General features: G+C 45.8%; 1 protein-coding gene across 1 annotated transcript; it reads left to right on the top strand.

Annotated features, from left to right (window-relative positions):
* Positions 1-10,744: 10,744 nt before the first annotated feature.
* Positions 10,745-22,437, top strand: LOC115078101 (monocarboxylate transporter 13-like). Its single transcript, XM_029580743.1, has 6 exons — positions 10,745-10,790; positions 11,244-11,496; positions 14,291-14,493; positions 14,974-15,117; positions 19,158-19,943; positions 20,719-22,437. Exons 3-6 carry the CDS (start codon positions 14,298-14,300, stop codon positions 20,997-20,999), a joined length of 1,407 nt encoding a protein of 468 aa, XP_029436603.1. The 5' UTR covers positions 10,745-10,790; positions 11,244-11,496; positions 14,291-14,297; the 3' UTR covers positions 21,000-22,437.
* Positions 22,438-23,984: the final 1,547 nt, after the last annotated feature.

Genomic DNA, 23,984 nt, shown 5'->3' with positions numbered 1-23,984 from the left:
ATGCACTGCCCCGGGGGGGGGGGGGTCCTGCTCCCATCACACACTGCCCCGGGGGGGGGGGTCCTGCTCCCATCATGCACTGCCCCGGGGGGGTCCTGCTCCCATCACACACTGCCCCGGGGGGGGGGTCCCGCTCCCATCACACACTGCCCGGGGGGACCCTGCTCCCATCATGCACTGCCCCGGGGGATCCTGCTCCCATCATGCACTGCCCCGGGGGGGGTCCTGCCCCGGGGGGGACCCTGCCCCGGGGGGGACCCTGCTCCCACCATGCACTGTAGCTTTGGTTTGGTGCACAGTTGTGTTACTCTCTGTCTCATGGATGTCTCTTCTAGTTCCGTTTTTCCTGACTCTCTTCTGGTCGCTTCCATTATCCCAGCCACGCCACCAATCCCCGCGCTTGGGCTGAAGAGGAACACTGCCAAACACCCTCGCCCCGTGTGGGCAGGACGCTGTCAGAGTCTGCCCCACCACAAGGCAGACTTTCCTGCTTCCTCCCTCCCTTATGAGGGCAGATCATGTGTATGTACATATTTTCAATAAAGTGCTGAGGGTGGTACAGTACAGAGATGACTACTGGAAGTGGGGTAAGGGGCCTGAGGGGGCCAGGGCAGCCACCATCAGTCTGGGTCTGACCGTGGAGCACGAGAGGAAGAGACATGGACGTGCACAGAGAGACATCTTCAGGTAATTCTCCTGTTAGTCCAGTAAAGAGTCTGGCAGCTGTCCAGAGGGCTATCCGGCTACATGACCCCAGGTGGTACAGGAAGACGGGCATCGTTGGCTTCCGGTACATGGCCAACTGCACAGGGAGATGGAACTGGAGAAACCCAACCACCTCTGCCAGCCCTGGTACCCGACTGCCCCGTCTGCCTCCTGCCCTGGACGTGCCTCGGGCTACTGCCACCCGCTTGGTGGCCATCCCTGGCTGCCTTTCCCCAGGTATTGCTCAGAGAGAAAAGAAGGACTGGCTCTCCCCATTAGGATCTGTTGAATATTTTTTTTTTCCAGGTAACCTGAGCTGACCACCGTCGGATCCCCAGTGTGGGATTTGTCCTGCTTTCGTGTTACATTAATCCCCCGGATTATCCTCTTTCCCCCTGCGGTCTGTAGGACTGGGTCGGGCCTGCCTCTCCCCTTTCCTTCCTCTCTGTCCCTTGGGATGGTTTCCAAGTTGCCGTAGCAACCCAGGTAGAGTCCTTCCCATGCCTGAAGAGGAAAAACAAGGGCTCCCCGCAGAGAAAGCGAGAGAGAGAGAGAAGGAGGCCAAGGCTGGTGAGCAGGGCACTGCAGGGGAGGGGTAAGTTGCCATGAAGGATGGTGGTGGGAGGGGAGGGGAAGAGGACAAGTCATGTCTGCAGGAGCCCGAGCCTTCACCTGCCGATGCGCAGGGAGCTCCTTCGTTTCGTAACGGCGCAGAGAGAAGCGCTCCATCTCTCTCACGAGAGGGAGGAGGGTTGGCCGTCGGCAGCACAAGCAGGCTCTTGTGCAGCGGGCCAGGCAGATTCTCAGACGGGCAAAGATTTAACCGCTTGCAGCTTTTGGATGGGAGAAATTCCACAGAAAAGAATAGCGGGGAAAAAAAAAGGGAACACTTGTGAAAAAGGACTTTGGGCCAACTTACATTTTTATCCTAATTTCTGGAGGGGGGAAAACAGGCACATGAGGTCACCAAAGAACGCGGATTACAACTCAGAAGCAACGTTTGCACCAGCTCTCAAGGGAAAGTGTTTTTGATTCTGAAAATTGCCCCACGGGAAAAGACCCTGCAGAGATTTGCACCTGTGTGGCTTTTTTTTTTCGGAAGGTGCTTTTTCCAAGCAAAACTTATCAGGTGAATTTTCAGAGGAGTTGCGCATGTACATGCCATCGTAGCAATTTTCAAAACCATTTACCCCCGTGACCTGCACTTAGCACAGGTAAAGCCTATGTGCAAATCAATGGCATCTATGGTAGCAGTTTTCAGAAGCCCACTTACCCGGATAAAGTGCACTGGCATGTAAATGCTTATAAAAATCAGGCCCTCTGCGTATAGTTTTCTCCCCTGCCTCGGGAAAGCCTTCACGAATAAAAGTGCAGGATGTATGGGACTGCCTGCACAGTTTTGCCAATTTGTCCCGTAAAACGCTTTTTTTTTTTTCTACGCATGGAAATCGTGCAGTTAGTATAGCTGTGTTTAAAAAAGGATTGGCTAAGTTCTTGGAGGAGAAGTCCATTACCTGCTATTAAGTTCACCTAGAGAATAGCCACTGCCATTAGCAATGGTAACATGGAATAGACTTAGTTTTTGGGTACTTGCCAGGTTCTTATGGCCTGGATTGGCCACTGTTGGAAACAGGATGCTGGGCTTGATGGACCCTTGGTCTGACCCAGTATGGCATGTTCTTATGTCCCTTTGAAGATTACCCGCCCTAAGTTTCCTGTCCTGTTCACAACAGACGCTTAGCACAGAGCAGGGGGATCCTGACGGGGATAATTTCTTTTATCCACCTAGAAGTGCGGGCCCGTTGTTGAACGCGGGCTCCGGTCGGTGCCTCGTGGATCTCCTTTGGCCCTAGTTTCAGCTTTTCACGTATTTATTACATTTTTTTCTTGTTTCCAGAGAAAACATTTTCTCCTTCCAAGCCCCGTGGGGAATTAAATCCTCAAGCAAAATCCAAGTTACTTCAAAATTCTGCGAGCATGTGGATGTTTCATGTTTTTTTTTTTGCGCTTTTGGTTCTGGAAGACGAAAGACGTCAATATTCAAAGCATTTCCTGCGGAAGTGGGGGCTTTGAATATGGCTCGACCAGTCCGCGGGTAAAAAATAGGCCATGTTCTTAAAATTGTACCTGGAGACGTTCCCAGGGAGTGGAGAGAGGAACAACATGCAGGGCTTCTGATTGAAAAACTTCCTGCAGAGAAAGTGGGTGCAGGGTCAATGGGGACTTTTTTCTTAGGCAATAATTGAAGTGCTTCAACTAATGGTGCAAACGATGCGGGTATCTGCAGAGCTTTCACCAACCCAGGCACTTTTCATTATTAACAACTACATATGGCTTACAGTCTTCCCAAATCCAGGTGCACACAAACTCACAAATTAAACCGTATCACTTTATATTAAGGATAAAACCCTCGCTCCCCTCGCTGTCCCACATACACGAGTTACACCGTATCACTTTATATTAAGGATGAAACCCCCGCTCCCCTCGCTGTCCCACATACACGAGTTACACCGTATCACTTTATATTAAGGATAAAACCCCCGCTCCCCTCGCTGTCCCACATACACAAGTTACACCGTATCACTTTATATTAAGGATAAAACCCCCGCTCCCCTCGCTGTCCCACATACACGAGTTACACCGTATCACTTTATATTAAGGATAAAACCCCCGCTCCCCTCGCTGTCCCACATACACGAGTTACACCGTATCACTTTATATTAAGGATAAAACCCCCGCTCCCCTCGCTGTCCCACATACACGAGTTACACTGTATCACTTTATATTAAGGATAAAACTCCCGCTCCCCTCACTGACCCCATACACGAGTTACACCGTATCACTTTATATTAAGAATAAAACTCCCGCTCCCCTCAGTGTCCCACATACACAAGTTACACCGTATCACTTTATATTAAGGATAAAACTCCCGCTCCCCTCAGTGTCCCACATACACAAGTTACACCGTATCACCTTATATTAAGGATAAAACTCTCACTACCCTCGCTGTCCCCCATACATGATTTGCACTCATAACACGTTATATTAAGGATAAAATTCCCTTGTCCCTCACTATCTGTTCCTGTGGGAATTCAGATTAGATGCAGAAAAGGCAGTCTGGGTCAGTGGCTGTGTTAACCTTCAATCAGAACACCTGACTGCAGTTCACATATTTAACAGTTTATTTTGAATATATTCAAAAGTCAAAATGACTCTTCTCGGGCAACCTTTGTAGGTGTCTTAGAATAAATATTTTAAGAAAACAGGCCCAGAAAGGAATCCAGGATCACAGAGAGGTTTTGCAATTGAGTCTTCAGACAGGTTGCAGTCAACACCAAAGCTGATCTGTGCTGTCATGGCCTAGGGGCCAGGCTCTTCATTCGAGCATGCAGGAGTTTCTGGTAGTGGAGGAACAGCAAACTGGGACAAATGGTGCAATGGTAATTCTCTTAAAAAATAAAAAAAAAAAGCGTCTTGTGTAGGGGGTAGGAAAATTGATGGTTATTTTGTCATAGAATACACAACACACATTTTACTTAAGTCTGAGAATAAGCAATAAAAGCAAACAAGATTAGAGTTTGCATTAAAGAATATACACAAAGATACTTCCCTCACAGTTTCCCATGCAAGTCATATATCTTTGGAAAGATGGAAACACAGCACTGGAAAACCAGGAACAGTTCATTAGGCACTTTATTAATCACCATAATGTTCAACTGATTTCAGACAGTTTGCCTCATATTGCTCTTCTTAAGTTAATTCTTCTGACCTTTGCTCTGGTTTCGTCTCTGGGCTATTCCCATGTGTTCCTCAGGCCCCCAACGGTCTGTCCTTATCACATCAGCAAACAGGTGTGACCAAGTGGCTACTGTCCTGTTTTCCTCTGATATCTGCCCAGTTAGCCTCCTGAGTAACTGCTCCTTAATATATCTGATCTCATGACTTGTTTCTTGCTACAAGCAGGCTAAGAAAAATGGTATATTTATTCTCACAACTTATAGGCCTTATATCAAATAATTACACAATCGTGGTACAAAGTTCTTCACGTAAACTAAATAACTGCTTAAAATAATTTCCTACAGCTTGGTCCAGCAGTGGCCTTCACCTTCTGTTGTTTTTTCCCAGTGGAGAGAAGGAAGCAAGTTCCAATAGGTTGCTCTCTGTTCAGCAAAAAAAAAAAAATAAATAAATATATATATATATATATATATACACCCCTTTCCTAGAGTGCCGAGAAAGAACAAAGCAAGGCTAAACATCTCTCCCACTGCAGAAGAAGTGTCCTCCTGGCAGCCACCTAAAAAAAACACAGGCACCTCAGTACCAGCTTGGGAGCCCTCTGTCTTTGAAGAGAAAGGCAAAAGGGATCAGGGATAGAGCATCTGGCACAGAAGCAAAACTGTATTAAGGATAAATACCCTCCCTATCCCCATGTATGAATTACACTGTCTCACGTTAGATTAAGGATAAAATGCCCACTCTCCTCATAAGAACATAAAATAAGAATTGCAATACTGGATAAGACCAAGGGTCTATCAAGCCCAGGATCCTGTTTCCAACAGTGGCCAATCCAGGACACAGTACCTAACAAGATCTCAAACAGTAGATATATCCCATGCTGCTAATGCCCGGGGGTAAATAGCGGTTTTCCTCAAGTCTACCTGGTTAATAACAGTTGATGGACTTCTCCTCCAGGAACTTATTCAAACCTTTTTTTAAACCCAGCTGTGCTAAATGCCTTTACCACATCTTCCGCCAATGAATTCCAGAGCTTAACTGTGAGCTGAGTGAAAAAAAAAAATGTCTTTGTTTTAAATGTGCTACTTGCAAACCTCATGGAGTGTTCCCTAGTCTTTGTATTTTTTGAAAGAATAAATAACAGCTTCACATTTACCCATTCAAGTTCTGGCATGATTTTAAAGATCTCTGTCATATCCCTCCCCAGCAGTCTCTTCTCTAAGCTGAACAGCCCCAACCTCTTTAGTCTTCCCTTACAGAGGAGCCGTTCCATCCCCTGTATCATTTTATTCACTTTTCTCTGTACCTTTTCTGGTTCAACTACATATTTTTTTGAGATGTGTTCGCTAGAATTGCACACAGTACTATAGGTGTGGTCTCATCATGGAACAATACAGAGGTATTATGATATTGTCTGTGTTATGCTCCATGTCCTAATATTTGCAATCCTCCATATATGAATTACACTGTTTCACTTTATATTAAGGATAAAACTCCCGCTCCCCTCATTGTCCCCCATAAATGAGTTACATCGCATCACTTTATATTAAGGATAAAACTCCCACTCCCCTCACTGTCCCACATACACGAGTTACACCCTATCACTTTATATTAAGGATAAAACCCCCGCTCCCCTCACTGTGTCCCACATACACGAGTTACACCCTATCACTTTATATTAAGGATAAAACCCCCGCTCCCCTCACTGTCCCACATACACGAGTTACACCGTATCACTTTATATTAATGATAAAACCCCTGCTCCCCTCACTGTCCCACATACACGAGTTACACCCTATCACTTTATATTAAGGATAAAACCCCCGCTCCCCTCACTGTCCCACATACACGAGTTACACCGTATCACTTTATATTAAGGATAAAACCCCCGCTCCCCTCACTGTCCCACCGTATCACTTTATATTAAGGATAAAACCCCCGCTCCCCTCGCTGTCCCACATACACGAGTTACACCGTATCACTTTATATTAAGGATAAAACCCCCGCTCCCCTCACTGTCCCACCGTATCACTTTATATTAAGGATAAAACCCCCGCTCCCCTCGCTGTCCCACATACACGAGTTACACCGTATCACTTTATATTAAGGATAAAACCCCCGCTCCCCTCGCTGTCCCACATACACGAGTTACACCGTATCACTTTATATTAATGATAAAACCCCCGCTCCCCTCGCTGTCCCACATACACGAGTTACACCGTATCACTTTATATTAAGGATAAAACCCCCGCTCCCCTAGTTGCAGTGATATTTGTTTTTGGACAGAACGCTGTTTGAAAGTTTTATTGCAACAATCAATTTACAGATTGGCATATTGACTCTTACTGTGGTGAGAGTATGTTTACAACATAAAGCCCCTGATGCAGCCTTGTTGGCGAAACTCAGTTCGAGTCGGGCATCTCTAATAAAATCTTCCACGGTGTAAGGTAGTCCCTTTGTTGTTTTTTGCCACATACAGGAGTTACACCGTATCACTTTATATTAAGGATAAAACCCCCGCTCCCCTCGCTGTCCCACATACACGAGTTACACCGTATCACTTTATATTAAGGATAAAACCCCCGCTCCCCTCGCTGTCCCACATACACGAGTTACACCGTATCACTTTATATTAAGGATAAAACTCCCGCTCCCCTCGCTGTCCCACATACACGAGTTACACCGTATCACTTTATATTAAGGATAAAACCCCCGCTCCCCTCACTGTCCCACATACACGAGTTACACCGTATCACTTTATATTAAGGATAAATTCAAATCCTATGCCGTAAGGCATGTAAACTAGACAATGGGGGTGGCAGAAGGAAATTTGAATGTCACCCCCCCAAATACAAAGGAAATGGGTGAAGGGAATAACAAAAGTCATCTGAATAAGACACAAAACAAGTCCAAGAAAAGCAGTAACCTGAAGGAGAAAAGCTGGAAAGCTATGAGCACAAATGCTCGTAGTTTGGGCAATAAAATCCCAGACCTGCAAGCCCCTGATGGCGGAGGAGGACTTGGACATTGTTGCTGTTAGGCCAGACCGGGTTTACACGAGTTCTGCTGGATGACTTTATACTAAGAAGAAAATGCCCGCTCCCCTCTCATTCGTCTTACGTGAGTCACACTCGGTTAGATAACATAAGCTGGGATATTCTTTGCAAGCTGACACTACAGTGTTTGTTACTCAGAAGGGGAACAGGAGAGCTTCTGATTTTATGGGTGAACCACTGGTTGCCAAGGTCAGAGGAGCTGATGGTACAGAACAGCACCTGGGCCTGGTAAGCAAAAGGTGTGAAACTGGAGCTAGGCGGAAGCGGGGGGAAGGTTTTCTAATCTGCTAATTGTTTCTCTTCCCGGAGGAGAATTAAAAGGGCGGCGGCTTAGCACCGATTCCCAGGCTGCATCAGCTTGAAATGTCCAGTTTAAGGTAGCAGCACTTTGTGATGGGTTTCGCCCCCGACAGTGGGGCATGCTCGGACTGAATTGCTGCGTGCGCGGTGTGACGTCATGGTTCCCGCCAACTATGATGCCTTAACTTTAGGTTACTTGTTTACCTACAATCATTGCCCGGCGGCTGTGGAGTGACCTAGATAGGATTCCTGGCTCGGGCTTTCTGGATCACCAGAGGTCACAGTCACGACCCCTGGGAGGAGAAAGTTATTCGTTGCTCAATGGAGAGACCCAGTTAGGGTTGATCCAGGCCTCGTTTTACCCCGTGGAAAGCAGGGAACTGTAGTCCTGATTTTCCCAAGAAGTGTCATGCCAGATCGAGGGCCCATGTTTGTGGGGTTCCAGAAGGACATTCCGGGGTGCGGGCCCCCAGCCCAAGGACTGTGGCTGTAATCTGGGAGGGGATATGAAAAGGGGGAGGAGTCATCAGGTGGTCCCTAATGAAGGTTCAGCCCTGGTTCCAACTGAGCTGGAACCCACTGGCTCGAAGCAAAATCATTGCATTGCGGGTTCCCGATTGGAGCCCTATGGAAGGATTTGGGGGGGGGGGAGAGAGATCTAACAGGGAGGGACCCATACTAACTCACTGCATGGTGACTGGCTGTAAATATTATTCCTTCCACGGTGGGGAGGAAGAGGCTTTAATGACCCCCCCCTTTGGCCCACCCACTCTGCCCCGTTGGCCCCTGCCTGCTGCGTTACCACCGACTCTGCTCAACTTCCTGTCATCTCTCTGTCTTGACCTTGCCCCCCGCCCGCCCTCTCTATTTACTGCAGGCATCTGTGCCCTCTCCGCCGTTGCTGATTCCAGGCTCCGGCCTGGCCTCTTGGTAAAGGATTTTCTCACTGTTTCCTCTCTCCCCTCCTTCACCTCAGGACCCCCCATGCCCTTCAGCTTCATTTTCCACTGAAAGCTCTGCTGGATAGGGCTCCAACCTCGCCCAGATCTCCCCAGGCTGCTTCTACCCCCGCATGGAGTCTTAGGCCGAGCTCCCCAAGTAGGACCTACACCCCCAGACATGCAATGGGACACAACCAGGACTGGCTCCGCCTGTTCCTGTTGACCTGGCTGAGGTGACGACCCTACCACTATAGGTTTGAATATTCTTACCATGTCCCTTCTTTCCTCTAGCAAGTATGTTTTGCGTGTCTTCAGCTTCTTTCTGTAGGGTTCGTGTTGCAAGGCCCTGTGCCAGTATTAATTCTGCAGTTGCACACCCTTGTGCACGTTGCTATTATCCAATAATAGGTCCAGATTATTATTAAATACCTCTGCCTAAGATAATCCAATTTAACTCCAACAAATAATTCCAGGGGTTTATATGTCATTTGCTTAGAGCCACTTTCCCAGCCCAACAACCCCGTGCACATACCATGCCCACTCTGGGGACAGCAGTGTCACTCCTCCCAAACTGTGACTAAACTCGCCAACCTGGCTGGTTTTAATTAAGGGGGGGTGAGCAGCCAGCAGGACCTTTAGCCCCACAAATATCAGCAATCTGCTGCCTGCCACCTTGTCAGCAGACTGTCACTACCTTCCCCCTGTCCCCACCGCCGAGGCGCTCTGACCCCCATCCTCCTCAGTCTCCAACCTCTTCCCACACCCTCACCCTCTGGTCCTGAGTACTACAGCCACAGTCCTTGGGCTGGGGGCCCGCACCCCGGAAAGTTCTTCTGGAACCCCCCACAAACATGGACCCTCAATCTGGCCACTCAGGCCTGCTGACAGCTCCCAGTGGTGACAGCCAGTCAGCAAAACAAGAAGGTATAGTTAATAGTTCTTTCCTTTTGGAGGGGGGAGAGGGGGGTGAGAGGGGATGCTCTCTCCCCCCTGACTCCTAGCGGTGAGAGAGTCGGTGTCATCATGCTCATCCAATCCTAGAGGCTTTGTGATCCTCACCTTAGTCATCCACAGGAACATCAGAGAAGCCCTGCTGGGTCAGGTCAAGATCTGTCGAGCCCAGCCTCCTCTCTCCAACCGTGACCAGTTTGGGTCACAGGTACTTGGCAAAGCCCATTATGTAGATCTTTTTCTTGTTGCTCAATCCCAGGTATAAGCGGTGGCTTCCCTGAATCTACCTAGACAATAATTATTTATGGCCTTTTCCTCCAGGAACTCGTCCAAGTCTCTTTCAAACCCCGCTTGACTGTGCGCTGAGTGAAAGAAATATTTTCTATGATTTGTTTTAAATCTGCCGGTTGCAAGTTTCAGGGAATGTCCCCTTAAGTACATAAGTAAATAAGATTTGCCATACTGGGTCAGATCAAGAGTCCCTCAAGCCCCAGTGTCCTGTTTCCAGCAGTGGCCAAGCCAGGTCACAGGTACCTGGCAGGATCCCAAGGGGTAGACAGATCCCAAGCCGCTTATCCCAAGAATAAACAGTGGATTTCTGCAACTCCACCTTAACAATGGCTAATGGACTTTTCCTCCAGGAACTTGTTCAAACTTTTTTAAACGCAGCTATAATTTAGTATTATTTGTACTATTTGAAAGGGTAAATAACCATTCCCTATTTACCTGTTCCATTCCACTCGTGATTTCATAAACTCGCCCGCTCTTTAGTGGAAAAATGTCAGATAAGTCAAGGATGAGGATGATGGTGATATTTGACAGTGGGGGAGGGGGAATGGCTGCTGTCTTCACTCCTTCTGCATCCCCCGGCCTTTAGCTAATAAGGTACATTCAGGGCCGCTCTTGTTTTCCTTTCTGTTTATGTCTCTGGTTTTGTTTTGCAAAAGCCCAACGACTTGTCAGGCAGGCGAGGCGAGGGGGGGGAGGCTGACACAGGGACAGGGAGGAGTCACCGCTGCCTATAACTGAGCGTCTGCCTCTCTCCATTCTCAGAACTTCTGCAACAGGTTCCTGTGGCCGGCAGCTGGATTTACTGCGGGTGAGCAATGGAGAGGCCGAAGGCAGGGCGGGTGTTACACCCAAGGGTGCCTGTAACCACAGAGACGGGGGCGGGGGGGGGGACTGCGGAGCGGGGAGAGGGAGCAGGAGGGAGCAATGGAAAGGCTGAAGGCAGAAGGTGAGTTAGTGGGGTGCGGGGTTACACCCAAGGGTGCCGGTAACCACAGAGACGGGGGGGACTGCGGAGCGGGGAGAGGGAGAGGGAGATGCAAGCCTAGAGAGCTGTACAGAGAGAGACAAAGGGTCACCCAGAGGAAGGGGAGGAAGAAATCCTTTCTTGCCTCTGCAGGAGGAGAGAAGCCAGCTCTGAGGGATTCCCCTTCCTCCTGTCCTGTTCTGCTCACTTTTGTGCAACAGGTAAATGTGGGGAGGGGAGGGTGGTCCAGCTCTCGCTGGGCACTCGGTTGCTGACCCACTGTCTTCTTTTCTCCAGGCGACTGAAATCCTGCGCCCACCCAGCAGACGCTTCTGCCGCCACCCAGACAGACACCTCTTTCCTCCCACTCTCGCATCCATGCGGCTCGAGGGCTTGTTCTGACAGCCACAGCCCAGGCCTTTCCTCGGAAGGACCCTGCCCGGCTCACATCTGCTCTATGGGGCTCAACTGAGGTTCTCCAGAATCAAAGCTGGACAAGTGCAAGGTCACTCAACCGAGCCGAGGTCAGCTCTGCACTGTGCAAGACAAGGTGAAGCCAAAGACCGTCCCTCTCATCCCCACAAAGGGCTTGGGATCCCCTGGTGGGCCGGTGCTATGAGGGGGGGGGGGGGGGTGGAGAGACCAGGGATTGGATATTTACTCCCCAGACCAGAACGGGGGTCAAGGGGTGAAGCAGTATGTAGGAAGTCAACCAGGTAGATATGAACAGGGTGCATGGTCTACAGCACTTACTCCCACCCCTCTCCAGGAGGATAACCCATAATGAGGCGCCATGAATAGAGCTGCATGCACTGGGTCTCCTTCTATGCAAATCTATCTCATGCATATTCATTGTGGCAATCCTGAAAACCTGGCTGGGTGAGTGTGCCTGCAAGAGAGGGTTTAGGAAACAGTGATGAGGCAGTTAGCAGGAAGATGCCCAGGACTCAAAGAGACTGATGTAATGAGGTGCGCCAGGCTGGGCACGTTTCTGTGCCCGGATCTATTCTCACAGTTTAATAAAGATTTTAGCACACACCGCTGGGAGTAAACATGAGCCCAGAAATCAGTGCCCCTCTATGTAAATCCCATGTTAATGAAGGCATTAGCTATGACTTCCCAATGCAGGGAGGTGCATGAAAGCCCTGAAGGCTTAACTCATTTTTCCTTATTGCTGGAAATGAAGTGGAGTAAAGTTGACTCCCATTTCTGGGGCTATGCCAGCGTGCTCCCAGATCTGGGAGTCCTGGATTTGGAGCTCCTGCGTGGATCACCGCACCTGGGAACTCCTGGCGCGGCACCATAGACTAAGACTAGGCCTGGAAATGGCAGCTAACTTTACTCCTAAAGAACACAGGCTAAGCACTGGGGAAGCCAAGTCCAGGACCCCTGAGGCAGTGATGCAGAACTGCTGTATATGCAACTCTCTATCCTTATGTCAACTCTTTGGGGCATTTTCTTTTTGTAGCACAACAGTTTCTGTTTATTATTACTTGATTAATTGCAATTAATTATATTGGTAAAACAAAGCGATGTACAAACAAAATTCAAATACGGTTAAAAACTAGCAAAACTAACTTGTTATATGTACAACTGCCTATCACTCTGTATAGTAGGCTTGGGAGCACAGCATGCAGAATAGTTGGCCAGGCAGGAGTTGCATGATCTCAGAGTGATGGGGAGATGGCAGGCCTTATGTGCAAACCAGAGAAGCAGGAGGTGACAGCGACAGACAGTTATACTCTCAGCAAGCGCTGCACCATGGTGCTACAAGTGCCTTCCCCAAAGAGCTTACATAATGCTAGACAGTTGTGTATACAAGTCTGTACACAATTGTGCTAAGTGCATGCCCCAAAGAGAAGCACTTTTGTAATTGTATGCCTTTTTAATGTTTTATTTATTTATTTAATTTATTTATTTAAAACTTTTATATACCGACATTCAAATGGATATCACATCGGTTTACATTATAACAGGGGTAACAATTAACATCAGTAGGAGGAAAATAATAGTTACATCTAACAAGGTAAATTCCAAGGAACGGGATGTCGAAAAAGAGAAGCAGAGTTTAGTGAGGGATAGAGTTAACGTTAAGAGAGAAAGAAAGAAAGCAACTATATTACATTACTGCCACATTATAATACGGTACAGTAGTAGAGTATTATATAACATTATCTGAAGGTATATTACATTTATGCATTGATCATATTTTACTGATACACACAGAAACTGTATATGTATATGATGTATGCTTATATGATATATTCAAAACAGCATCATATTCAATTGCTTAATAATATTAAATAGCTGTTCCCTTGTAGTCTTGTATCTTCCGTTCAGAGATAACCTCATAAAACTTTGGCGGGCTTTGCTTCGTTAGCCCTAATTGCCAATCTTATACTCGTGCAGTCACAAGGTAAGTCTTAGGACCGTCACCGGTTAGTTATAATCATCGGTTACTCTGCGGAAGGACTGGCCATTTTTGATATCTGAGCTGCTCCAATCCTGCTACATATAGCATAATTGCACTGCCTGGATACCGGTAATACAACCTGGTTTCTAAAAGATTATATAAATATATATATATATATATATATATAAATGAAAAATATTTTTAAAAAAAGTTGGTCCTTCCGCAGAGTAACCGATGATTATAACTAACCGGTGACGGTCCTAAGACTTACCTTGTGACTGCACGAGTATAAGATTGGCAATTAGGGCTAACGAAGCAAAGCCCGCCAAAGTTTTATGAGGTTATCTCTGAACGGAAGATACAAGACTACAAGGGAACAGCTATTTAATATTATTAAGCAATTGAATATGATGATGTTTTGAATATATCATTGATCATATTTTATACACACACACGTTTTATACACAAAATCTATAATTTGTGCACATAACATTTTCTGTGCACAAGTCATGTTTTACTCATGCTTCACATCTTTTTGGGCACACAGTGTTGGGCCAGCTTGCTTTTTTACATTGCTGATGCATTTGCATACCACTTGCTTACTACATCGGGAATTAACTCAAGAAATTGAATGCTGAAATTTAGCTCACTTCTTTATTCCATCACTGCAATGTGAAGTCCCCTGATATATGTATTCTGTGCAAATGGCAAAGAGGATTTGGAAGGGAAAATGAGGACCCCCTCCAGTCTATACCAAAGACAAGAAATCTATCTGAACCCAGGTGCCAAACACCCAGAAATGCTACTTTGTAGGTACCAATGGTGGAGCTTTGCTCTGCGAGAGAGGCATGAGCCCCGCTCCTGTTGGAAGTCGCCATGGGCACGCAGTGCAGAACGGCTACAATAATGCATGTTTGCATGCTGTTTCCAGCCCTAGGATGCCTGCCACTGAGGCCCCAGATGGAGGCTGGGGTTGGCTGATCGTCCTGGCTGCGTTCCTGATGAATTCCCTGTCCTACGGGATCATCCGCTCGGTGGGAGTCTTCTTTGTGGAATTCATCCATTACTTCCACAAGTCATCCGGGGAGGTCTCCTGGATCTCCTCCATTGCCATCGCAGTGCAGCAGTTTGCAAGTGAGTCCTTGGGTTGGGGGAAAGGAAAAGGGGAATGAGGAGGACAGCTGAATGGACGTGCTTGGGCGTGGGGACACAGATGGGTAGGGAAGACGAGCTCATGTTTCATATGCAAAAAGACTGTAGTCATTTGTGGCCCAAAGTTTGCATCTATTTGTTACCAAGTGACCATCAGCTAAGCCTGAGAGCCACCTGATATAGCATCAACGCTAGAACCAATTTTAGACACAACACAGAACTGACATTTTATCAGAGACAAGTAGATGTTAATTATGTATTCCAACTGTATGCACATTTTTTGTACTTACATGCTTGTGCAACAGGATAAAAAACCTATCAACTAACCAGGATTTCAATATAGTCAAAACTACTGGATGGGCACATGAACTAAATTGCAGCCTCGAGTGTCCTAGAGCTCTCTCTACTAGCTGTATTCAGACATGTTTTTTTTTTCCCTACCCCCAATCACTTGACTTCTAGGTCCTATTGGTAGTGCCATCAGCTCACAGTACGGAGAACGCTTGGTAGTGATGGGAGGAGGCATCCTATCCTGCCTGGGCATCCTGCTGGCCTCATTTGGAAAATCTCTGCTACATCTCTACCTCAGCCTTGGGGTGGTCACAGGTGGGTAACAAACAAGCAAAAATAACCAGGGTCTTAAATGCATCAAATGATTGATGGTGGGTAGAGGATGGATGAGACGAGACAGAAGATGATGGATGGCGTGTGATGGAAGAATGATGACAGAGGATGATGGATGAAGGGTGGATAAGGAGAAGTACAAGATAATGGATGGATGGACAGATAGAGGGTGGATGAGAAGAGATACGATGGATGGATGAAGAGTGAGTAAGGAAAGATAGCAGAGATGAAGGGTGAGTGGAAAGATAATGACAGAAGATAATGAAAGGATAGAGGCTGGATAAGGAGAGAGAGATGGATGGGAGGTAGATGAGGAGACACCGATGAATGGAGAATAGGTGAGGAGAGGCAGAAGAGGATGAAGGAGGGATGGAGTGTGGGAAGACTTAGGAATAATACTGGGAAATATTGTTTTCACAGAAAGGGTGGTGGATGCCTAGAATGCTCTTCCAGAGGAGGTAGTGAAGATGATAATGATTAACACAATTCAAAAAAGTGTGGGATAAATGCAGAGGAGTGGCAAGAGGATGGAAATTAAGCAAATTGGGGTAATCTGCACAAAGCAGCAGTTACAACTCAAAACAACAGTGGTACCATTGCATCAAGGCTCCAAGAAACCATGGGGATAACCTAAAGCCTAATCAGAGGTGTAAGATTGTATCGGGTCTTTGAGGAATCATGGGGAGGCCAACACTGTAATGGACTTTGGCCATGCTTGGGACAGATTTGAGAGTTGAGAGATCAGGTGGAATACCCAAGGTGGGAGATGGTGTTGGGTTGTATTTGGGAAATTTATATGCACATCTATCAGAAGAGGATCTCAACTGGGCAGACTGAATGGAAAATGTACAATATTACAGAGAGACAGAAGAAGAAAGTGGAGGTCAAGAATGAATAATAAAATGGATGAATATGGATGGGTGGGAGGGTAGATAAGAATAGACAGGTGTTGGAAAGATGAAGGTTGGATGAGGACAGCAGATGACAGATGGAGGGTGAGGAGAGCTAGATGATGGTGGAAGTAAATTGTGGATAAAGAGAGAATCCTGGAGGGAGGATGAGACTGAAAGAGATGGATAGATGGATAAAGGGTGGTTGAGGACAGACATAAGATGATCGATGGAGGATAGCTGTTGCAAATGGAGAATGTTTTATACCAAGATGATAGTATCAGTCATTTGTCTATGCTCTAACAATGGATAAATGAAGAAACTGTTAGATGGATTCATGGATGCATTGATGGTTTAATAGATTATAGATCTTAGACCCATAAATCACTACATGGAATAAGATAAATCTGTGTATAGATAGATATGTGGATGACTGAAGGGTTAAAGGGGCTCTTAGAAAAGATAAGGCGATCACAGAAAGACTACATTAATTCTTTGCTTCTGTGTTTACTAATGAGGATGTTGGGGAGCTACCAGTTCCAGAGATGGTTTTCAAGGGTGATGAGTCAAATGAACTGAACCAAATCACTGTGAACCTGGAAGATGTAGAAGGCCAGATTGACAAACTAAAGAGTAGTAAATGACCTGGACTGGATGGAATGCACCCCAAGGTTCTGAAGGAACTAAAAAATGAAATTTCAGATCTATTAGTTAAAATTTGAAACCTATCATTAAAATCATCCATTGTACCTGAAGACTGGAGGGTGGCCAATGTAACCCCAATATTTAAAAAGGGCTCCAGGGGCAATCCAGGAAACTATAGACCAGTGAGCCTGACTTCAGTGCCAGGAAAAATAGTGGAAACTATTCTAAAGATCATAATTACAGAGCCTATAGAAAGACATGGTTTAATGGAACATAGCCAGCATGGATTTACCGAAGGGAAATCTTGCCTCACAAATCTGCTTCATTTTTTGAAGGGGTTAATAAACATGTGGATAAAGGTGAACTGGTAGATGTAGTGTATTTGGATTTTCAGAAGGCGTTTGACAAAGTCCCTCATGAGAGGTTTCTAAGAAAACTAAAAAGTCATGACTAGGAGGCGATGTCCTTTTGTGGATTACAAACTGGTTAAAAGAAGAGTAGGATTAAATGATCAATTTTCTCAGAGGAAAAGGGTAAACAGTGGACTGCCTCAGGGATCTATACTTGGACCAGTGCTTTTTAATATATTTATAAATGATCTGGAAAGGGATACAATGAGTGAGGTAATCAAATTTGCAGATGATACAAAATTATGCAGAGTAGTTAAATCACAAGCAGATTGTGATAAATTGCATGAGGACCTTGCGAGTCTGGAAGATTGGGCATCCAAATGGCAGATGAAATTTAATGTGGACAAGTGCTGTAGTTACACGATGTTAGGTTCCATATTAGGAGCTACCACTCAAGAAAAAGATCTAGGTGTCATATTGGATAATACATTGACATTGTCGTCTCAGTTTGCTGCAACAGTCAAAAAAGCAAACAGAATGTTAGGAATTATTAGGAAGAGAATGGTTAATAAAATGGAAGATGTCATAATGCCTCTGTAATGCTCCATGGTTAGACTGCACCTTGAGTACTGTGTACAATTTGGGTTGCTGCATCTCAAAAAAGATATAGTTGCACTGGAAAAGGTACAGAAAAGGGCAACCAAAATGATAAAGGGGATGGAAAGCTCCTCTATGAGGAAAGACTAAAGGGGTTAGGGAGAAGAGACAGCTGAGGTGGGATATGATAGAGGTCTATAAAATCATGACAGGTCTAGTATGGGATATACCGATCTCACCTTTCTTGGTTGCTACACAGCTACATTGGATCAGCTTCTGGTTTGTTTTTTAGGTCTAGAATGGGAAAATGTGAATCGGTTATTTATTCTTTCGTGTAATAGAAGGATTAGGGGACACTCCATGAAGTTAGCAAGTAGCACATTTAAAACAAATCAGTGAAAATTCTATTTCACTCAACACACAATTAAGCTATGGAATTTGTTGCCAGAGGATGAGGTTAGGACAGATAGTGTTGCTGGGTTTTAAAAAAGGTTTGGATTAGATCCTGGAGGAGAAGTCCATTAACTGCTATTAATCAAGGTGGTTTAGGGAATAGCCATTGCTATTACTAGCATTAGTAGCATGGGATCTATTTAATGTTTAGGGACTTGCCAGGTACTTGTAACCTGGATTGGCCACTATTGGAAACAGGATGCTGGGCTTGATGGATTCTTGGTCTGACCCATTATGATACCTTCTCATGTTCTTAAGTACTAATGGCCAATAGATGATACATATTGAGGATGGATGGATGGATGACAGTGTGTGTGGGTGTAGATGAGATGTTGGGCCAATTAGGTGATGTTTAGGAGGCATGATATGAATGGATTGATGGTAAGTTGATGGCCAACATTTAAGTGAATGAATAAGTAAACAGCTTGGAGAAGAGACAGCTGAGGGGAGATATGATAGGTGTCTATAAAATAATGAGTGGAATGGAATGATTAAACAAATAGTTGTTTACTCTTTCAAAAGTACAAAGACCAAGGATCACACAAAGAAGTTGCTAGGTAATGCATTTAAAACTAATAAGAGAAAATATGTTTTTATTCAATGCATAATTAAGCTCTGGAATTCATTGCCAGAGGATGCGGTGAAAGCTATTAGTGTAGCTGCATTTAAAAAAGGTGTAGAAAAGTTGCTGGAGGAAAAGTCCATTAACCATTATTAAGGTGGAGTTGCAGAAATCCTCTGCTTATTCTTGGGATAAGCAGCTTGGGATCTGTCTACCCCTTTGGGATCCTGCCTGGTATTTGTGACCTGGATTGACCACTGTTGGACACAGGATACTGGGCTTGAGGGATCTTTAGTATGACCCAGTATGGCAAGTCTTATGTTCTTGTGTTATGATGGACAAAGGAGAATAAATGGATGATGGAAGATGATGTTGAAATGTTTACGACATGTATTAAATCATATTACTTTAGATCCTACATATCTGTCTAGATCTGGCCAGAGAAAGGCATTAATGTGGGATAACAGACAACAAACCATCTGCTTTGATACACAGAGAAAGTAAAACAGCTTTTCTCTTGAGCAGGTTGCGGCTGGGCACTGGTCTTCACTCCAACGATGGGCATGATTCCCAAGTACTTTACCCGACGTCGTGTCCTTGCCTTGGGCCTGGCTCTGACCGGCAACGGAATCTCCTCCTTCCTCTTCTCTCCATTCTTCCAGGTCCTCATCGACAACTTCAGCTGGCGGGGTGCCCTTCTGATCCTGTCTGCCATTGTGCTGAACCTCTGCGTGTGCGGAGCGCTGCTCCGACCCCCAGCACTCCAGGGCAAGGTTGGCAGGAGTTCCGTGAAACCCCAGGACGCCTCCAGGGGCTGGCTGTGTCTCAGGAAGGTTTCTTCTATCTTTGACCTCAGCCTGTTCCGACACCGGGGCTTCGTTGTGTACACGGCGGCCCTTCTTCTCATAGGGACTGGCTACTTCATCCCCTACGTGCACCTGGTGCCTCACGGTGCAGACCTGGGACTGAGCAGCTACGAAGCAGCTTTCCTAATGTCCGTCACGGCCCTGGCAGATGCGGCCATGAGGCTTGTTTCTGGCTGTTTCGCTGACCTGAAGCTCCTGTCGTCGGCGCAGCTCCTCTTCTTGTGGAACACCTTGACGGGACTCAGTCTGCTCCTGTTGCCTTTTGGAGAGTCCTACTTCAGCATCATGGCCCTGGGAACTTTTTATGGGTGCAGTGCTGGTGGGTTTGCTCCCCTGATCTTCGCTGTGGTGCCTGACCTTGTGGGAGTCTCCAGGGTGACAAATGCCATAGGGCTGTGCCTGATGGTCATGAGTTTTGGGGGACTGCTGGGCCCCCCTCTTTCAGGTAAGAAGGAAAGTGGTGCAGATGGCCAAAATGCATGTCAAATAACCACCAGCAAGGCGCCCTCCTAATTGCATAAAAGCTCATCCGAGAGGCATGTGTTATCTACAGAACAGCTTCTGTTATTCACGCAATAATAATGCATAACAGGGGAAGCTTGATCTATGCAAGAACCGCCAGTATGTGCATTGGCCACAGCATCGTTTGCCGGACTTTGTGGGCTGTAACATATAATCAGGCATGCATTACATGGTGCAGTAGCATGCGGTAGTGTGCATAGCCTCTGCAAGCCACGTAGGGGCCAAGGCAGGGCAAAAATTTAAAAAATCTTGTTATAAGACGCTGTCAAATCTCAGCTCACCATAGATCAGTGGCAAATGAAGTGGGCCACAACTCTTGTGGCATTCTCAGCTGAAGCATGTCCTGCTGGGAGCCTGGCGCTGTCGGACAGTAGCAGCTAGAGGGGCATATCACGCTGACACTGCTTGCGATCTTGGGCAAGTCACCTCACACTCCATAGCTTGAGGACTGTATTTACTAAGAATTTTTCACATAAACATAAAATGGGAGAAACCCTTTAGTAAATAAGCCTCCTCAGAGTGCAAGCCCTCTGGGTACCTGAATGTAATCTGCTTTGCAGGGGCTGATCAGCCACACAATTAATTGGTGCCTGAACAGATATGAAAATGAAGGCTGGGGTCTAAGAGCTGGCTGACTAATCAGAGAGGCAGGATCTTCTGATGCCTTTGCTCTCACTTTCGCCTTTTTTTTTTTGCAGGATTCCTCCGTGACCTCACTGGGAACTTCCGGGCGTCCTTCCTGGTCTGCGCCACGTTCATCCTCTTGGGCAGCTGCGTCCTTCTCGGCCTTCCAGCCTTCTTCTCCTGCACCTCCTCCGCCTGTCCGAAGAGGAGGGGCCAGGACCCGCTGGCTCCAGCAGAGGACCCCCAGTCGTCTAGTGCCCTGATCTCCAGGTCCTCCACAGACCACTCCCTCCGCTCCTCGCAGGCCACTCGGGTTTCCACTGTGTCCAACGCGCTCTCGGACAGCAGCTGCTAGGCTTAGGTGGGCAGCAGGTCCCAGATCTTTCTGACTGAGCTAAGAATTGGGTGGCTGCGTCCTCCGCCCTGGAGGGTGGGTGCTCAGGGAACCAAAGCTGTGCCACAGCCTTCCTCGCACCCCTATCCTTTTTGGGGTAATTCCTCACTATAGTGGCTGCTGTTGCTGTGGTTTGCTTTGTGGTTTCTCCTGCCCTCTAGTTAATATAAAAGGTGTCTCTTGGCAATTTTAGAGAATAGCAAAGCTAAGCACTTCTGGTAACCTAAGAGCGTGATGCAGTTCTTATAAATAAGAAAAGTTATTATTATATAATAGATAATGTGAGACCAACTAGCATAATAATGAGGACTTTTAACAGTGATAACAGGATCTCTCACAGATCCAGTAATATATTGTAATTAATGTGAGGTGCTCTTACAGGAATAAGAGACTCTCTTAATATGTTATAAAGAAAGTCAGAGTACTGATACAGAGAAGGCCCCAGAGGGTAAGAAAGGTTATTTCCACAGATATGTGTGTGCAAGGGATGGAATCTCTGCCTGAAACACAAAACAAATGCAATTCACCCTGGTGATAGAACAAAGCAAGATAAGAGCCCCAGCAAGAGAGCAGATAGCCACAGTTTGTAGACACAATATTCTTCTCAGTAGCCAGATGATTGTTCAGCAGAGCGGTGTGATTCTTAATTCCCAGATACTGAACAGAAAGGAAGTCCTTTTCTGTTGTTTTGTCTCTCTGTCACTCTCTCAGAGAAATGAACCTCACCCTTAAGCTTGGGTATGTTGGGTTAAGGATCTGTCTGGTGCTCTTCTTAAGACTTGCATTGTGAGTCTGTTTCTCTTCTCTGTGTCCTCCTCCTCTCTCCTTTTCTCTCTGCTTCTCGTCTCTCCCTCTCTAAAGTCAGTGGCACGCTCCCTCAACTAGGTCCCAGAAAAGATCTGCAGCATTCACCCCAGGCTGCAAGAGCATGTGCCAGTATCTGCAGCGTTCTCAACCACTGCCAGGTTTCTGCTCTCTCATGTCTTCTGGACTCGAGGTTGCAAACTCAAATGTAAAAAAACAGGATTTTGATAATGCCACAGGCAAAGAGTCACATTCCTCTGTCTTATCTGTTTCAAGGACAATATTTTTTTAAATAAAATATATGCTGAAGAACTGTTACTGTAATGGGTGGCCTAGATAGAAAGGGGAGAGGAGGAATAAAAATGGGGTATGCTCCCAAGGTAGCTGCAAATGAAGGCTTATGGTGTAGTAGCTCTTATAGGGGCTAGTTCCCAATTCAAGTGGAAGCCCAAAAGAAACTGCTGCGCCATAAAACATAAGATATGCCATACTATCTCCAACAGTGGCCATTCCAGGCTACAAGTATCTGGCAAGTATCCAAATATTAAATAGAGCCCAAGCTACTAATGCCAGCAACAAGCAGTGGCTATTCCCTATTGATCAATAGAAGTTTATGAACTTCTCCTCCAGGAACTTATCCAAACCTTTTTTAAACCCAGCTACACTAGCTGCCTTAACCACATCCTCTGGCAATGAATTCCAGAGCTTAATTGTGCATTGAATGTAAAAGAATTTTCTCTGATTTGTTTTAAATAAGCTACTGGCTAACTTCATGGCGTACCCCCTAGTTCTTGTATTATCCGAAAGAGTAAATAACCGATTCACATTTACCTGTTCTAGTCCTCTCATGATTTTAAAGACCTCTATCATATCCTTCCCCTCAGCCATCTCTCCAAGCTGAACAGCCCTAACCTCTTTAGCCTTTCCTCATAGGAGAGCCGTTCTATCCCCTTTATCATTTTGGACGCCCTTCTCTGCACTTTCTCCAGTGCAACTATATCGTTTTTGAGATGCGGCAACCAGAAGTGCACACAGTATGCAAGGTGCAATCTAAACACTGAGCCATAAAGAGGCATTATGACATCCTCTATTTTATTCGCCATTCCCTTCCTAATAATTCCTAACATTCTGTTTGCTTTTTGATTGTCATAGCATTTTGAGCTGATGATTTCAAAGTAATATAAACTATGATGCCCAGATCTTTTTCCTGGGTGGCAACTCCTAACATAGAACATAACATTGTGTAACTATAGCATAGGTTATTTTTCCCTATATGCATCACTTTGCACTTGTCCACATTAAATTTCATCTGCCATTTGGAAGCCCAATCTTCCAGTCTCACAAGGTCCTCCTGCAATTTATCACAATCTGCTTGAGATTTAACTACTCTGAATAATTTTGTGTCATCTTCAAATTTGAACACCTCATATCTCTTTCCATATAATTTATAAATATATTAAAAACACCAGTTCAAGTACGGATCCCTAAGGCACTCCACTCTGAAAATAGACCATTTAATCTATTTCCTCTCTTTTAAACAGTTTGCAATCCCAAAAGAACATCTCCTCCTATCCCATGACGTTTTAGTTTTCTTAGAAGCCTCTCAAGAAGGGATTTTGTCACACACCTTCTGGAAATCGAAGTACACCACATCTACTGGTTCACCTTTGTCCACATGTTTATTAACCCTTTCAAAAAAATGTAGCAGATGTGGTTAGTGCAGTTAGTATAGCTGGGTTCAAAAAAGGTTTGGATAAGTCCTTGGAGGAGAAGTCCATTAACGGCTATTAATCAAGTTTACTTAGGGAATAGCCACTGCTATTAATTGCATCAGTAGCATGGGATCTTCTTAGTGTTTGGGTAATTGCCAGGTTCTTGTGGCCTGGTTTGGCCTCTGTTGGAAACAGGATGCTGGGCTTGATGGACCCTTGGTCTGACCCAGCATGGCAATTTTTATGTTCTTATGTTAGGTAAGACTGGCTGTAGCCCATTAAACCATGTCTATCTATATGTTCTGTGATTTTATTCTTTATAATATATTTCAAGATTTTTCTCAGCACTGAAGTCAGGCTCACCGGGCTATAGTTTCCCAGATCACCTCTGGAGCCCTTTTTATATAATGGGATTACACTGGCCAATTTG

This window comes from Rhinatrema bivittatum, chromosome 16, assembly GCF_901001135.1.
Source record: "Rhinatrema bivittatum chromosome 16, aRhiBiv1.1, whole genome shotgun sequence".
Taxonomy (NCBI): domain Eukaryota; kingdom Metazoa; phylum Chordata; class Amphibia; order Gymnophiona; family Rhinatrematidae; genus Rhinatrema; species Rhinatrema bivittatum.
Note: the sequence above shows the minus strand (reverse complement) of the source record. Positions and strands in the feature narration are given on the sequence as shown.

Bases quoted from the DNA above. Each gene is read 5' to 3' on its own strand.
- LOC115078101 (XM_029580743.1), top strand. From the start codon at position 14,298: ATGCCTGCCACTGAGGCCCCAGATGGAGGCTGGGGTTGGCTGATCGTC. The intron at 14,494-14,973 runs GTGAGTCCTTGG...CTTGACTTCTAG, and splicing joins CGCAGTGCAGCAGTTTGCAA to GTCCTATTGGTAGTGCCATC. The intron at 15,118-19,157 runs GTGGGTAACAAA...TCTCTTGAGCAG, and splicing joins CAGCCTTGGGGTGGTCACAG to GTTGCGGCTGGGCACTGGTC.